General features: G+C 37.7%; 2 protein-coding genes across 4 annotated transcripts in view; one reads left to right on the top strand and one right to left on the bottom strand.

Moving 5' to 3' along the window:
* Positions 1–6673, top strand: part of LOC108668801 (organic cation transporter protein) — a 106476-nt gene extending 99803 nt beyond the window's left edge. For all 3 annotated transcript variants that reach the window (XM_047883987.1, XM_047883986.1, XM_018156053.2), the window contains 3 exons: positions 1628–1747; positions 1933–2075; positions 6358–6673. In XM_047883987.1, the coding sequence (XP_047739943.1) occupies positions 1628–1747; positions 1933–2075; positions 6358–6394 (300 nt within the window). In that variant the 3' untranslated portion in view covers positions 6395–6673. The remainder of the gene's footprint in view (positions 1–1627; positions 1748–1932; positions 2076–6357) is intronic.
* On the bottom strand, positions 6583–12861 carry LOC108668791 (organic cation transporter protein-like). Its single transcript, XM_018156045.2, has 9 exons — positions 12765–12861; positions 12151–12305; positions 11748–11922; positions 11376–11520; positions 10864–11021; positions 9822–9994; positions 9254–9312; positions 8070–8189; positions 6583–7128 (listed from the first exon to the last, which is right to left on the bottom strand). The coding sequence occupies exons 1-9, from the start codon at positions 12821–12823 to the stop codon at positions 6997–6999; spliced, it is 1176 nt and encodes a 391-aa protein (XP_018011534.2). The 5' UTR covers positions 12824–12861; the 3' UTR covers positions 6583–6996.
* Between the last annotated feature and the right edge of the window lie 1486 nt (positions 12862–14347).

Consider the following 14347-nt stretch of genomic DNA (forward strand, 5'->3'; position numbering starts at 1 on the left):
TAGACGAAGCTATGCAGGAGCATATGTTCAGTCTTAAAATGCCTAGCAAATTACGGACCAGGCAATAAGTCCAGCAGCTATCTCAATCAATCGTCAGCTATGGAACGATCGGGTTCCAAAGGCCGGATCCCTTGTGAATCAAGTCACGAAAAGTTCAAGAATCGGCAACTGGCCATGGGCCTATTTCTTCAACGCCGACACTTCTATTCTATCGCGAAATGGTGAAAGGTGTGGGCCAAATTGAGCAAGTCTTCAGAAGCTCCCATAAATATTCGATAAAAAAAATAGAACGCGGATGCAACCTTCCGCAAGTCCGTCAATCTGCCACGGATTGAGCCTGCCGTCAGTAACCAGCCCACAACATCGTTTTGTTTTAAATATTATGTGCCTTACACCACCAAGCAAGGGAGCGAATAGGCTAGAGTGTAATGACTGTCTACCATATAGCGTTTCATCGAAGCATAACTTCATAACCTTGCCAGAGCTCGAACTGCAACCATCGTACGACGTAATGAGACCAATCAGCTTAGTTCTCCTGTAGAGTTGCAGGAAACCTGCCGTGCACCAACAGGTCACGGATCGAATGGAACTTCCGCGATATCGTTATATTATGGAACTTTTAGCTCAAAGTCCAAGGTTATGTTGCACATAGTACAGTTATATTCAAAAATCAGTATTCCTTCGACGATTGGCCGTTCGATCGTGGGCTGATTAGACGCTGAGGACGAATACTGGCAGCCAGTTGGTGCGAAGGATGAATACTGGAAGGGGGCCCTACACGTTTTGTCAAGTTGGTGTAAATAATTGTTTTGGCAGACGAAGCGGGCCCGGCATGAAGCAGATGAAGCGGGTCTCTGTTGCTGGAGGATGGTTGGTCAAATTTAAATGATATGTTTTGGCTTGTGAGGCTTGTAGCCCATAATGTGATAGTCAAGAATTACTGTAAACCACGTTATTGTAGGAAATGATCGTGTCATTCCATGCGCCGCTAAGCGAATTGCTCTAATATTTTTCGTTTCTACTAATAATAATGAATTTTTGTGAGAGAGAGGGAAAGAGAGATCCGAGGGAGAGAGTGGGGAAGTTTCCAGTCGGTATAAGTAATAAGATTAGTGAAGAGCTCTAACCTTACTTTCATAAAAAGAATTCACGACACAAAACAAATGAAGCCCAAAAGACGGGAGCATAATTTTAAAAATTAGATCAGTACTCACTGCAGTGAGTGACAGAGTGCGCATTTTCTCGTCCGTCCTTGAAGTCACGGACAGACGGACGAACTGTCGGACGGACTGACATGACGGGCACAATAGCTCCTTTTTTTCCATAAATGAAAAAATGCGCTAAAAACACCGAAACCTAAAACCAAAATTAAATTAATAGTTTAACTTAATGGAGGATTATGCCAAAACAATGATAAATGGCTATAGTCTTAATCTTTTTAATATTATCTATTCCAAGTGTATTCCAAAGTCTACATCGTTAAAAATCAATCGTTATTTGGATAGGTAATCCCTAAATTCGAAATTGACTTAGATGTTTGGGTAGTATTCGTAATTTTCATTCATAAAGATTCGAGAATTGAGAGACACTTTCACCTATTTAATTAAAGCTTCTATTTTGTTTTCAGGTGAATTTGATGTTCTGTAGCGAGTTATTCCCCACATCCATTCGATCTTTTGGCACCAGCCTGGCTTTTTTCATGACGAGCGCTGGCTTCAACATCCTCCCTTTGCTGAAGATTTTACTGGTTCGTATGCACTGAATTCCGTCTGGAAACTTCGCGAACTTTTCAATCATGATGATAAAGTCCAAACAGAGAGCAAGCATTCGAGTACTTTTAAACTATAAAACATATAAATTTTATTCCAAAATAATTGGCATAAATTTTATTTCACATTAGTTTCTAACTCAGTATCATCCACGTTTTTCCAGCCTGCAGGCCTATCATGGCTGCCTCTGACCATCTACGCCATTCTCGCCGGTCTGGCAGCCTTCCTGATATTGCTGCTGCCAGAGACCAACAACAAGCCGCTGCTGCAGACGCTTGGCTCGGAAAAAAATATCACGAGACCTCAGTATGACAGCGTTCAAAATAGCCTATAGCTAAAAGCCCTTATGGTACGACTGGGCAAGATAATAACTGCTGAAGACAGGCAGGATTAAAAATAAAAACCATAAAATTAAACTGTACTCGAAGAGCTAGCGTAAGAAAAGTAAGAAATGGAACCATGAAACTGTTTTATGATAACTGTTTTATGATTAATGATTATTCCAATTATGATTGCACTGCAATTCCTAATGCAAGTACGCACGATCATTACACCTAACAAAAATTGTCATCGACTCTCATGGCGTATTTGAAGCAAAGTAAATAACGTTACAGTATCTGAAAATAGATGCAATGTTACCACTTGATGCAATGATGTGACGGATTCTCCGTATAAACAACATGTCCTATAGCATAGCGTAGTGAAATCGGCGCTGAAGAATAGGCCTGATGTGGCCTAGCTGTCACCTATTGATGTACTTTTCGTGACTTGACCACAGCAGATCTAGAAACAGGTCTTACGACAGGATCTTTTCCTAACTGTCGATAGTTTAAAATATCTACTAGACTTCCACCGGGTTCGATATGGTATAGGCATTTAAAGTCCGAACATACATTTCTCCAACCTCCAACATTTCTCTTTTCAAAAAAATCATACGAACAAAATGAGCTTGTATTTTGGTTTTACATTTATGTGTGAAGTTTCAGAAAGATCCGTTAGAAAATGTGAAAGTTTTTCTGAAGGGTATACCTCCTCCTTAAAGATTTCAGGGGAGCCGTCGACAATATTAATTTTAGTTTAATGAATAAGCATGCTTGCAAACCGAAGTTGACGTACCACTCCAAAGATATTCACTACTGGCCTCTTTCGTTCAACTTTCCCTAATTAGCATAAAAATTTCAATGTTTCGTGAGACAGTAACGTGGAGTTTCTTGTAGTAAATATAAAAGACGCCAATATTCATGTAGTACTCTACATGCCAGAATCTGCAGCAAAGTTTTTGGTTAATATTTTTATAAACTCCTTCAAAAAATTATGCTATGAGCAATAAATAGAAAAGATTATGGCTCTTACCTTCTCAGAATCTGGTTCAAGTAGGTTTTTCGAGTTCTTGCGTCCCATGAAGATTATCGAATAAACGTCGAATTTAGTCTTGCTTCTGTCGAGTCTTATTCCTTGCTGCTTACATCGTTTAGCGAAATTCCTCCAATTCTAATCGTGTTCCACTGTTGGAGGGCCGTGAACTATAGATCTGTCTTGCTGAACACTTAGGTAGAGCTTTAACTCATGACGGGCGTCGTCAATATTAGAAAGGGTGATCTTTCATTAAGTACTACTTTGTTTACTTACTACTTTTACTTACTTCCTTGGGTCGATGCACAGTCTCACTCCTTCTCGCATACTTCGTCATCACGATTTGGCTTACCCATTCTGTTGCTTCTTCCACTATGGGGCAATAACACCTTACTTCTCAAATGTTTCCAACCCCACTTTCTGTTTCGGTTTCAATGCAATGGGAACTCGTCGGTCTGGCATTAATTACGCAGGGCTGCGCATCTTTTTTTATTTTGTTGATGAATGCCGGGAAAGGTTATTAGGTCGTCTTTGAATATTCAAGGATTCTATTATCCATCTATTTTTCGATGTTCCTTTCTTTCAGTTCCATTAGCTTCATTAGCTGGCTTGCTCCGAGTTCTAAAATAGTAGTGTAGTTTTCTTCACTGCTCACAAAATTTGGGTTATATTTCTTCTTTTTCAAGGTAAGCACCACTACACGACACTATCATAATTGGGCGTAATTCTTATCGTGCCAGAGTATAACCACAATATTTGTTCCATTTATCTTTTTACGTTTCACGTAATTTATGGGAGGACTATCCACGCTGGAGACAGTAACTATTTGTAAGTTTGCAGTCCTATTTTCGATCTCCGTGGCGCATTTAACCATCTTGCTGTTGCAGCTCAGCTCGCTGAGTTTGTTGATCCATTCTTCCGATTCGGAGTCGGAGATTTCTTCGACGTAGTTGACTTTACTTTTCTTCGGACTTTCCCTCAGTAGTATTTGACAAGCACGTTGAAGTGAAGTGGTTCTTGTTTAAATATCTCTTTCCGTATTCTGGACACGGTATTCGGTATGCTGGACATTTGTTCTTGTCGAATTGGTAGGGCTTTCCACTAAACTTACACTGTCGCTTATTGTTCAATGCTTCTGCCTAGCAATCGATTACTTTATTTAATTCTAGACGTGAAGTTTTGTAATGGTAACCGCTTTTCATTTGCTTTACAGTAATCCAGAGTTTTCTCTAGCGTTCACTTGCGTGTATTCAGTAGTTCATTTTGAACATTCGCCTCATGTATTCTTCACAGCGTTGTTCCCTAACGTCATGCAGTCAGGCATTCAATGCAATTATAGTGTAGCTAGGCCAAGAGTTGCTCTCATCCATCATCACAATTAATTACTACGGTCAGATGCAGTAATGTTCCGTAAGCTAGTCGATATAACTCCTAATTGCAAGACAAGGTGGAAAAGGGCAGAGACGAAACTAATACCTAGGGAACTGTATTCGGTGGAATCTGACACACAACTGAAGCTTGGGCAAAAGGCTTGCCAGCGTTACGGTGACATACTAATGACAGCATTTTAGTTCTATTATAATTTGAGCATAATACGTAAACACGTAACAGTGTGAGAAATTCCTTATTTCTCACCGTAAATTTGTACATAGATACTAGGTTGCCTTCATTTATTCCATTTTTCTGATTTAATTTGTAGAATAAGTAGGTATTTAAAGTCAGTGATTCTGTAGTAGGCCTCAAGTGTCATCGAGAGTCGGTATCACGTGACACGTGGTTCAGACATTCGCTTCTTGTGAAAACTGAATTCAAAATCTTCACACAATGTCTAACTTCTCGGGCAATTTTACTGCCGGTCTCCCAAAATTCCGTGAACAAGGAATATCTCTCAAAATGATAAACGTAGCTCCTTGAAATTTGGTACATGTATTCATTAGGACCTAACTGTTATGTTTAGCTCGTGAATTTTTTTTTAATTTAACCCATATTCGTGAGTTATATGGCAATACGTGCCGAAATTCGCAGTGAACAAGACATTTCTTGCAAATTACTGAACAGATTTGAACGAAATTTTGGAAATACATTCCTAATTATCCAATGGTGATGTTTAGATCCAGACAATTTTTTAGATTTTGCCTTCGTTCACGAGTTATTTTATTTTTTCCTCATTCGTGATTTAAACAGCAATACGTGCCTAAATTCGCCGTGAACAAGAAATTTCTTCTAATATGCTGAACAGATTTGAACGAAACTTTGTATGTAGATACCTAACCTCCCAACGGTGATGTTTAGCTCGTGACAATTTTTTTGATTTCGCCTTCGTCTGCGACTTATAGGGCTTAACTTACACGGCTCTTGGTCAATGCAAATTTAAAAATGGGCCTAAGAAATGCCGGACGTTTCTCCGTACATCCTTATAGCTCGCGAGCTAATTCACGATTTAAACATCACCGTTGGATAGTTAGGTATGTATATTCAAAATTTCGTTCAAATCTGTTCAGTATACTTTGGGAGAAATGTCATGTTCACTGTGAATTTCGGCAGGTTTCGCTATATAAGTCACAAATGAAGGCGAAATTCAAAAAATTTTCACAAGTTAGACATCACCGTAAGGTCCTAATTAATACGTGTAGCAAGATCAGATACGTCAATTTCTAGTTAAAGTGGAATTCAATCATTAATCTCTTAAACGCGTCTTCTACTATCGTCATTTATAAACAATTCTGCAAACTTTTCTGCATCCGAACGATTTAGTATTTATTATATCTTGCTGAAAACCCGTTTCTTTTTTCATTAGTGTGAATGACGTTTAAATTTCGATTTGTTTTGTTCCTTTTGCTCATGATTTAAGTAATATAATTCAAATTTAATGCTTAGATTTAAATACTAGTTCAATCTATTAATTAATTAAAGTGTTCTTTGCTCTGATAGTGCGGTGTATTAATACTGTATCCGCCAAGTTTACCACAATTTAACATTTAGATTAAGTCTATTTCTAATTTTCATAAGCAGTTAATCCTCTTATTATTTTGTCTATTTTTCTCGTCCAACTTCCCACCCCTTTAAATGATTTCCGCAATAATTCTTCTTAAAAAAGTGTTCAACCACACCAGACAATAAAACATCAGGTTCGTAGATAATTGACAAATTTATCTCGGCTATCTGTTGTCAATATTTGGATATTTTAACAGCGTTAAATTTGACTATTCTCAACATAACTCCATTTCTTCCACAGTATCCAGTCATCCCGATCCAGTGACTGGCCGGCTTAACTTTACTTGTTTACTTCACACATTCGTCACCCTGTATTCTAACGAAACCCATGCTATACGGGCCTTCAACCATTAGAACAATTTACAGTTAGAATCAGCTGGAACATCCTGCAGACGAAACGGATCATTTCAAACTTTTGAAAGGTACTTTAATCATCATCTCAAGAAAACTCTGAACAAACTTAAATGTCTTTTAAAGCTTTGTTGGTTAAACTTAAAATAAAATTTCCCAGGATTATAATTTCTTTACCTTAGCTTCCTGGAATGTGTGAAAGCATCACCATCTTAACAGATTTTGGTGCACTGCTAGAGGAAATATTTTCGTATTTCTTATGTCCTTCTACTAGGTTCTGTTGTTGTTGCCGCCTGTAGCATAATCAGATGGCATGATTTTTTTCGCATGGTTCGCGTCCGTACTTTTTTCCTGCAGGTTTTTCATACTAACTCTAATAGAGATGTCGCCACCAAGTGACGTTTTAATCCTGCCCGTCATAAGCAGTTACTGTCTCTAGCTCAGTTATTCTATGGAGGCCTTCAGTAAGAGTATTCTCAAAACTTTTATATCGAGGTTTTATAACAAATTGGTCTTTTTCTGAGCTGTTCTAATTTTCTGTGCTCCCAAGCGTCTGCAGCAGCGGCTTGTTGTTGGTCTCCGGCAGCAGCAATATCAGGAAGGCTGCCAGACCGGCGAGAATGGTATAGATGGTCAGAGGCAGCCATGATAAGCCTGCAGGCTAAAAAAAGAGGATGGACACTTAGTTATAAACTACTTTTAAATAAAATTTATGTCATTAACTTTTTGGAAAAAAATTAAGTAAAAAGTCTGAAAAATATATTCTAGAAAAAAATTATAAAGAAATCAATTTTAATAAGAAAAGTCATATTAAATTATAAAAATCAAATTGAATTAGAAAAATAAAATTTTACTGATAAAATTAAAATATTTCGCAATTTATTAGTACTCAAATGTTTACTCTGCATTGCCGAACGCCTTTACGTTCTGAACATTCAACTGAGGTCTGCAATGGCATAAGTTTATTTAGATTTTAGAGGCTGGTCAGAATTGTTCTACGAATGCACGTGAACGTAAAGTTTTCGCACCATGAAACTTTTGTAAATTTAAGTTTTTTTTTCAAATGAAAACATCGTGTGAATATCGGACAAAACCTGAGATATATCCGCATTTTATTTCTATTTTAATTTATTTAAACAGTTTTATATTACATTATCGCTACCTCCATCACAAGCCGTATACGGATAATATTTTTCAAATGGGGTTTTGAACATCCAGATAGGCAGGACTTTAGCACTAAGATTGAAAAGTTCACGAAGGTTCCACCCTTTCAAATTTTCGAGTCTGTGGCGACCCTGAATTAGGAACCGCCTAGGACTCGGACCGCACGTAAATCAGCTTCTCTATGTCCGCTCCGGCTCAGGGTTCGAGGAGCAGCCTCGTCTGGGCAGTTTGCTAGCTCGGTAAGACTCGGCTCGGCCAACTCTTCTCATACTTTGAGGCAACTATAATGTCGGAAAGGAGATTCTGACCAGAAACTGATTTCGATCGGATGGCCCAGCAGACCCAGAATGACTCTGCGCCGAGTGTAACAACTATTCGGATAAACCATAGGCTGTCCCCGAATTTTGTTAGGGCAGATGGAATTCAGTGCACACGAACCAGTATTATCTTCAGCAACGGAGGGATGTTGAAGCCTACGTTCGTCATGAAAAAAGCCAGGCTGGTGCCCAGAGATCGAATGGATGTGGGGAATAACTCGCTGCAGAACACCAAATTCACCTGAAAACGAAATGAAAGAAACGAAAGTGTTGCTTAATAAATTAACACGAATCGTCATGGGGGAAAATTTCGAATACTCCCTAACCATCAGTCAATTTCGTTGAAGATGCTTGAAAAAAGTGATTTCCTTCCCAGATAGTGATAGATTTTTACGATAAATATTTCCTAATTTACAAGAGATTGAGTATATTCATAAGTCTGAGGCTATTGGGCTTGATACTATCTTCATCCAACGGAAACTATTAATTTCATTTTGAGTTTTGGTTTCAATTTTCAAGATATTATGTTCTAGTGACGCATGCTTTATCTCCTTAGATCTTCTAACGAAAATTTATCCATTGATTCTTTCTAAAGAGCATTGTTCGTAATCAATCAACCGAAGAGCTCGAATTATCAGATTTCGTGCTTCAGTTGTGTCATGTTGAAAATTGTTAGAATTGAATTATGATTAGTGCGTTCTATTAATCTTACTACTTACACAGATCTTCCACCTAGATACTTTGCCTCTCTCTTTCCTTGCGCGCGAACCATGTATTGCGAACTGATCGAGTATCGCAGAGTCTAAAATTATTTGGCGCTATTTTTGTGTTCCATTGTCAAGTAACGAGTATAAGTATGAACAAAAATATTGACAGCACCGAATGAGACAGAACCAGCAAGTGACACAGAAAGAATGAGACAGAAAAACCAACCCATAACAATTCATAGCAGCAAACTTCAATACAACAGGATTTGGTTCCGGTATATAACAGCCAGGATTCATTTTAGGCGAGAACCTAAATGACAAAACAGATACAATAATGGCCCTCAATTCCAACTACAAGGTACCATTTGAATGCCTCCTGTATAATATACATTAATGCCAGCATGCTATTTATTTTCTCTTGTTCTGCAAAATTGAACTTTATAACTAAAGTCATGCGTTTCATATATATTGGAGAGTCCTAACTTTAAAGTATTTTTGAATTTGAAATTTCAGTCGATAATACAATTGGTGTGTTAATGATAAAATGAATTCGATTTTATAACTAACGTTCTATAATTAACGTGCTCATAATGCGCACCTGAAATACACTGCAGATCATAGTATACCCGGACGCGGTGAGTACCATGTTCAGCCAATCTGTAATTTGTTGCATACATTTAATAATATAATTGATTGATTTCTGTATTTCTTTCATCATACTTACTCATTATTTATATTATTTAAAATACATAACATTATTTACGCAATGGAATGACAAACGGCTGTTCCTTGCAATGCTCAAAGCACAAGTGCACTGGTAGTTTTTATATGAAAATTGCAAGGCTACATATGGGACGATGTCTAACTAAAAACATTTGCCTGACTAATATTTTTGCACATGGAAATTAATACACCCATCAAAAAAATCAGATTACCGAAAAATCAGGCCTCACGTCCCAGATCGCAGTGTTTTTATTCAAGATTCGACTGCTATTGTTTGGCCAGGCATTTTTATTTATCCAACAAGTTAAACGAAATTTAGCTTGCTCCTGAGTATGGTTCAAATTCCATGAACTTCCGATTTTTTCGATTGCATAGATGACTTTATGTCATCATTTTCTGCTTCTTCGTTGAAACTTAATTGCGCAAATCTATTAGCTACTCACAATTTTGGTACTCTATGGCAATGAGAACCACGACGAGGATTTGCAGAGCACATGTGAGAAGAAGTCCTCCTATGAGGAACTTTTTCCTGCCCAGCCTCGCAGTGATGGGAGCCGCGACCGTATAGGCAGGGATTTCCGCAACACCCAACACGGCCATAGCCACGTAGGGTGAGCTGAAGGGGGCAAGGGTGCCATGACGTTACCCAAATCATGGTTCATTAACTAAATATTTTCAATGTTTTTTCTTAAATCGTACCGCCGAGAGCCATAACTAAATTCACAATTGTTTCATGTTTTCAAAAGTCTCCTGAGTAGATTGATATTCCGCTTAAAGTTTTATTAATTTTTTATAATTTCCATTGTGACGTAAATTTCGCCACGATTTCAATTATTGTCGCTATCCAGCATGGAAATTTCGTTCATTTGACATTCATTTTTTTTGTTGTCACATATGGTTTGATTTGCCAATTGTAGCTCAAAATATTGTCTTACCGAAAATTACTGAAGCCATACCTAACTGGCCTATTTTGAGCCAAAAAATATTATTTGTCAACTGTAGTATTGTCTGTTGTCATTGTTATTAATTTGAAAAAAACGTGACTATAGTCACATTTTTTAAACTATACTATAGTCATGTAAGTAGACAATAAAGTTAGAAATGATTCTTGGTCTAACTTTTTAGCCAACGTCCTATAATTTGGTTTTATGCTAAATCCTCTGACATTTCAAATTGACTAATTGATTGGCATTTCTGAAATTAGAACGTAAAGCTTATTTGAAAGTTTCTTGAAAATATCAACTATGTCCAGTTCTTTACAAACAAATGACGCTTCTTGTCCCCGATTTGTCCCATCAAACGAAATACAATTTAAAGGGACCTTAGCTTTAAAAAGTTTAAATGATTAATTATCTTATTTAGGCCTACATTTATCCTCTATATCCCTATTTCTTCACCTATGGAACAGCAACGGTAGACGTTACAACTAACGTATACTATTAATACTGAATAGTCTTGAATTAATTTATGACGCCTTTGACGTACGGGAATTGGTCAGCGCTGAGCGGTATGCTGATGTACAGGCAACTCTGCATCAGCCACACAGGCAACAGAATGCCGGTCACTCTGCGCAGGTACGGCGACGACACCAGAGACTTGAAGCGGGATAGGAGCGTAGAAGGTGGTTTCTCCCCGCATTCTTTCTGTGTTAGAAAAATAAATACCATATAATTTTTTCTCTAAGTTTCTCGGGTGGATATTTTTGACGGAATTAATGAAGATTTACGTGATGATATTAATTTTATTACTTCTGTTAATTCATCATACACTATTTAGATTTGAACTTAACCGAGAGTGATTTTACCAATTCATCGTTGAAATTGTAAGTAGGATCACAGTCTGATGTATGAACGCCGACCGGATAAAAGCATATACCGCAGGAGAAAGATCATTTTTAGTCTAAACCAGAAACACTTTAATATTCGCGAGAGTGTAAGATGAGAAACATTGTATTCGGCATCTTTAATGTTGGAGGGTTCACCTCCTTAAATGTTTACCGCATGAATGCCTACCAGGACGCCCATCAAATTGTCCGGCAAGTTGTATGTCGTTTTGTTCCACTTCGCGACTCTGAGCAGCGATGCTTCGGCTTCTTTAAGCCGTCCTCTAGTAACAAGCCAACGTGGAGAGTCTTTCAATAAACTGCACATAGGTGGGAAACAATGGAACTGAGGTACAGTTTGATCAGATATTTTTCCCGACGTAATGAATGAATTTCATATATGATTGTACTGTATTTAGGTATAAAACTTTGCCTGCTTGCATGCATACCAATATCAGTGAGTAAGCCGTTATCGTGGTGAAGAATTCACGCTAATGAGACTAACCTTAGAGTTCTAAGTAATAGTGTAACTCGTGTATTTACTCACAAAGGATTGCTTAAAAGAAGCAGTAATGCGAGAGGAAAAGAACCAGCTAGCTGTAGCATCCGCCAGTCCGGACATGCATAAGCCAGTCCGGCTAACAGGCTAAGCATTACGGCGTATGGCAAAGCCATGCATACGCCGAATGCCGACCGCAAGGGCGTCGGGCAGAATTCTAAACCTGCACAGCAACCCGAATTGAGAGAACAATTACATGTTCTCTCTTACTTTTTACATTACGTGAACAAAGATGCTAGCAGAGTTCCAAATGTAAATGTTAAGACTGTTTGAACAGACACTGATTCTAAACATCAACATTGCTATCTATTTGCTGTAAACTAGTACATTATATTGACAAATGGAAGGTTGAGAGCATTGCCAGTATATTCTCCTCTGCTCAGTAACTTACCCAAGGTGTATATAGGCGAATATATGAACATTGTGAAGAAACCGATGAAGAATCGACAGACGAGGATGCTTGTCAGGTTCGGTATAGTGACTAGGAGTGTGATGAAAAATGCTACCAGTGCCGAACCGTACCACAGGGTGGGTTGTCGACCGAGCCTGGCGAAAAACGTGCATTATGAAGCAACATCTTGCAACTTCTACTGTGGTTGTACATTCAATGTCAAGCGTTTGTGAGTGCTTTCATAAAATTTGAACTTTAATTTTCGTTTTTCAAAAGGAAATTTTCAGAATAAATACGTTCCTAAGTTACTTTAATTCAAAGCATAGTAATTTCTTTAAAATTGTATATCGGTTGATTATATTGATAGTTTCTTACAAAGAAAAATAAACACTGGAAGGCTTAATAATAAACACAAATCAGAGGTGCCCTCCACTCAGAAGTTCGGCTCATAAATTTTCTTGATGAGGCTGGCTTGACCAATGATCCTCCGTGCCTGTCGATTGTTACCGATGAACCACTCATGATTTTTAGCATGAATTTGCTTTAATTGCAATCGATCTGCGTAATACTCACGAATTGTGTGGTTGAGGATTAAGATTATTCCACCCACTCACTTGTCGGCCAGCAGCCCCCCGACAGGACTACCCACCAAGCAGCCAATCGTGAACATCATTTGAAAGAGCTCTCTGATGTTGGCTTTGGAACACACCAACTCGAACTGTAGTGAAGCGTAACATACGTTACAATGACATTTAGATAATTACTGTCAGGTCGTAAAATTGTAGTATTATTAAGTCCTCAACCTCATTTTAAACTAAAATTAGAGTCATTGACTCGCAACATTCATCCTAATAAACACTCACTGTTCAATGTTGTTCGTGATGAATTTTTAAATGCGGTTTTGAACCTGAATTTATTTTGAGACAATTGCTACAGTGGTTTAGCGTCAAAACTGGAACACGAAACCTCATACATTCAGTATGCAACTATTCATCATTTTCGACCACCTAACGAACACTAATATTTAAATTTGATTTTTGGCCATGTATTAAATTATAAATTTTGAAGCTACAAAACACTTGCCTCTTCAGTCAGGGTGAAATGATAAATTTCATGAGAAAATTGATACAGATCGCAGCTCCGCGAGTCATAGGACTCTGCTCCTGCTGGCACCTCACATTCCGAACTGCATTTAGGGATTAGGAATAAAATGCGATTATTTTTCTTAGTCAAATAGAGATTTATTCTGGGATGAATAATATACGATTATTCTGCTCATTCCAGTAGAGATTTATTCTGAAGTAGCATCGTGATCATTATAGGCTCCTTGTTAATCGAACAATTTGGCAATGCAACGGAAGTGAGCGTAAGCCATGGTAAAAACTTACGAATTTGTTGCAATGACGTCCGGTTGATGTGTGTTGATACAAGTAAACTGAACAGGCGGAGCTATGAACTGGGATCCAAAGAGATTGATCACGTGCGACATCGGTCCTGTGTGGTGTCCATTGATTAGAATGATTTATGATTGTCAAGAGATATATATTTACGATGTGAAGAGAGTGGAATTACTGGACGGAATCGCTGAAACCTTTGACGTGGCACGGATGGAATTTCACATTAAAAGTAGTATGATTTTTCATCAGGTCGTTGGAGGAACTCGATTTTTAGCAAGAGCTTACTTTAGCTTGAGGTAAAGGTTTAATACGATGAAATTATTTTTTTTAGTTTTATATATATAGGTACTATTTAATGGTTACGTATCAATTTAGGTATAAAGTTTTAGACGAAAAAGTCTGGACATGGAATTTAATTTTTGAGCTTTCATGCATTGTACGAATGTAATTTGATTAATATAATTGCCTAACTAATATAGAGCTACCAATAACAATTGCTTATTTTATCACAGAAAGAATGCCGAGCCTCAAATTCTTTTTAATAAGATAATTTCTAATTACCATGCATACAACGAAAGGCCTAATTAGAGGTTTAAATAACTATACATCACTAGTTTTGTTTTGCACAGCTGTGTGCAATCCATTAAAAATGTTCATTGTACGACACTTAACAAAAACGAAGGAGTATAAACAAAATGTATATGATGACTATGTCACAAGTTCAATATATTTATTGAAATAGGTAACTGGCACAAAGTAGGCGAAACCTATAGCACAGGCTCCGGCTGGTAGGAACTCCT

This window comes from Hyalella azteca, unplaced genomic scaffold (assembly GCF_000764305.2).
Source record: "Hyalella azteca isolate HAZT.00-mixed unplaced genomic scaffold, Hazt_2.0.2 contig14215, whole genome shotgun sequence".
NCBI classification, from domain to species: Eukaryota; Metazoa; Arthropoda; class Malacostraca; order Amphipoda; family Hyalellidae; genus Hyalella; species Hyalella azteca.

Bases quoted from the DNA above. Each gene is read 5' to 3' on its own strand.
- LOC108668791 (XM_018156045.2), bottom strand. From the start codon at position 12,823: ATGATGTTCACGATTGGCTGCTTGGTGGGTAGTCCTGTCGGGGGGCTG. The intron at 11,923-12,150 runs GTAAGTTACTGA...GTTGCTGTGCAG, and splicing joins TTCGCCTATATACACCTTGG to GTTTAGAATTCTGCCCGACG. The intron at 9,995-10,863 runs GTACGTCAAAGG...TGCCCCCTTCAG, and splicing joins CTCAGCGCTGACCAATTCCC to CTCACCCTACGTGGCTATGG.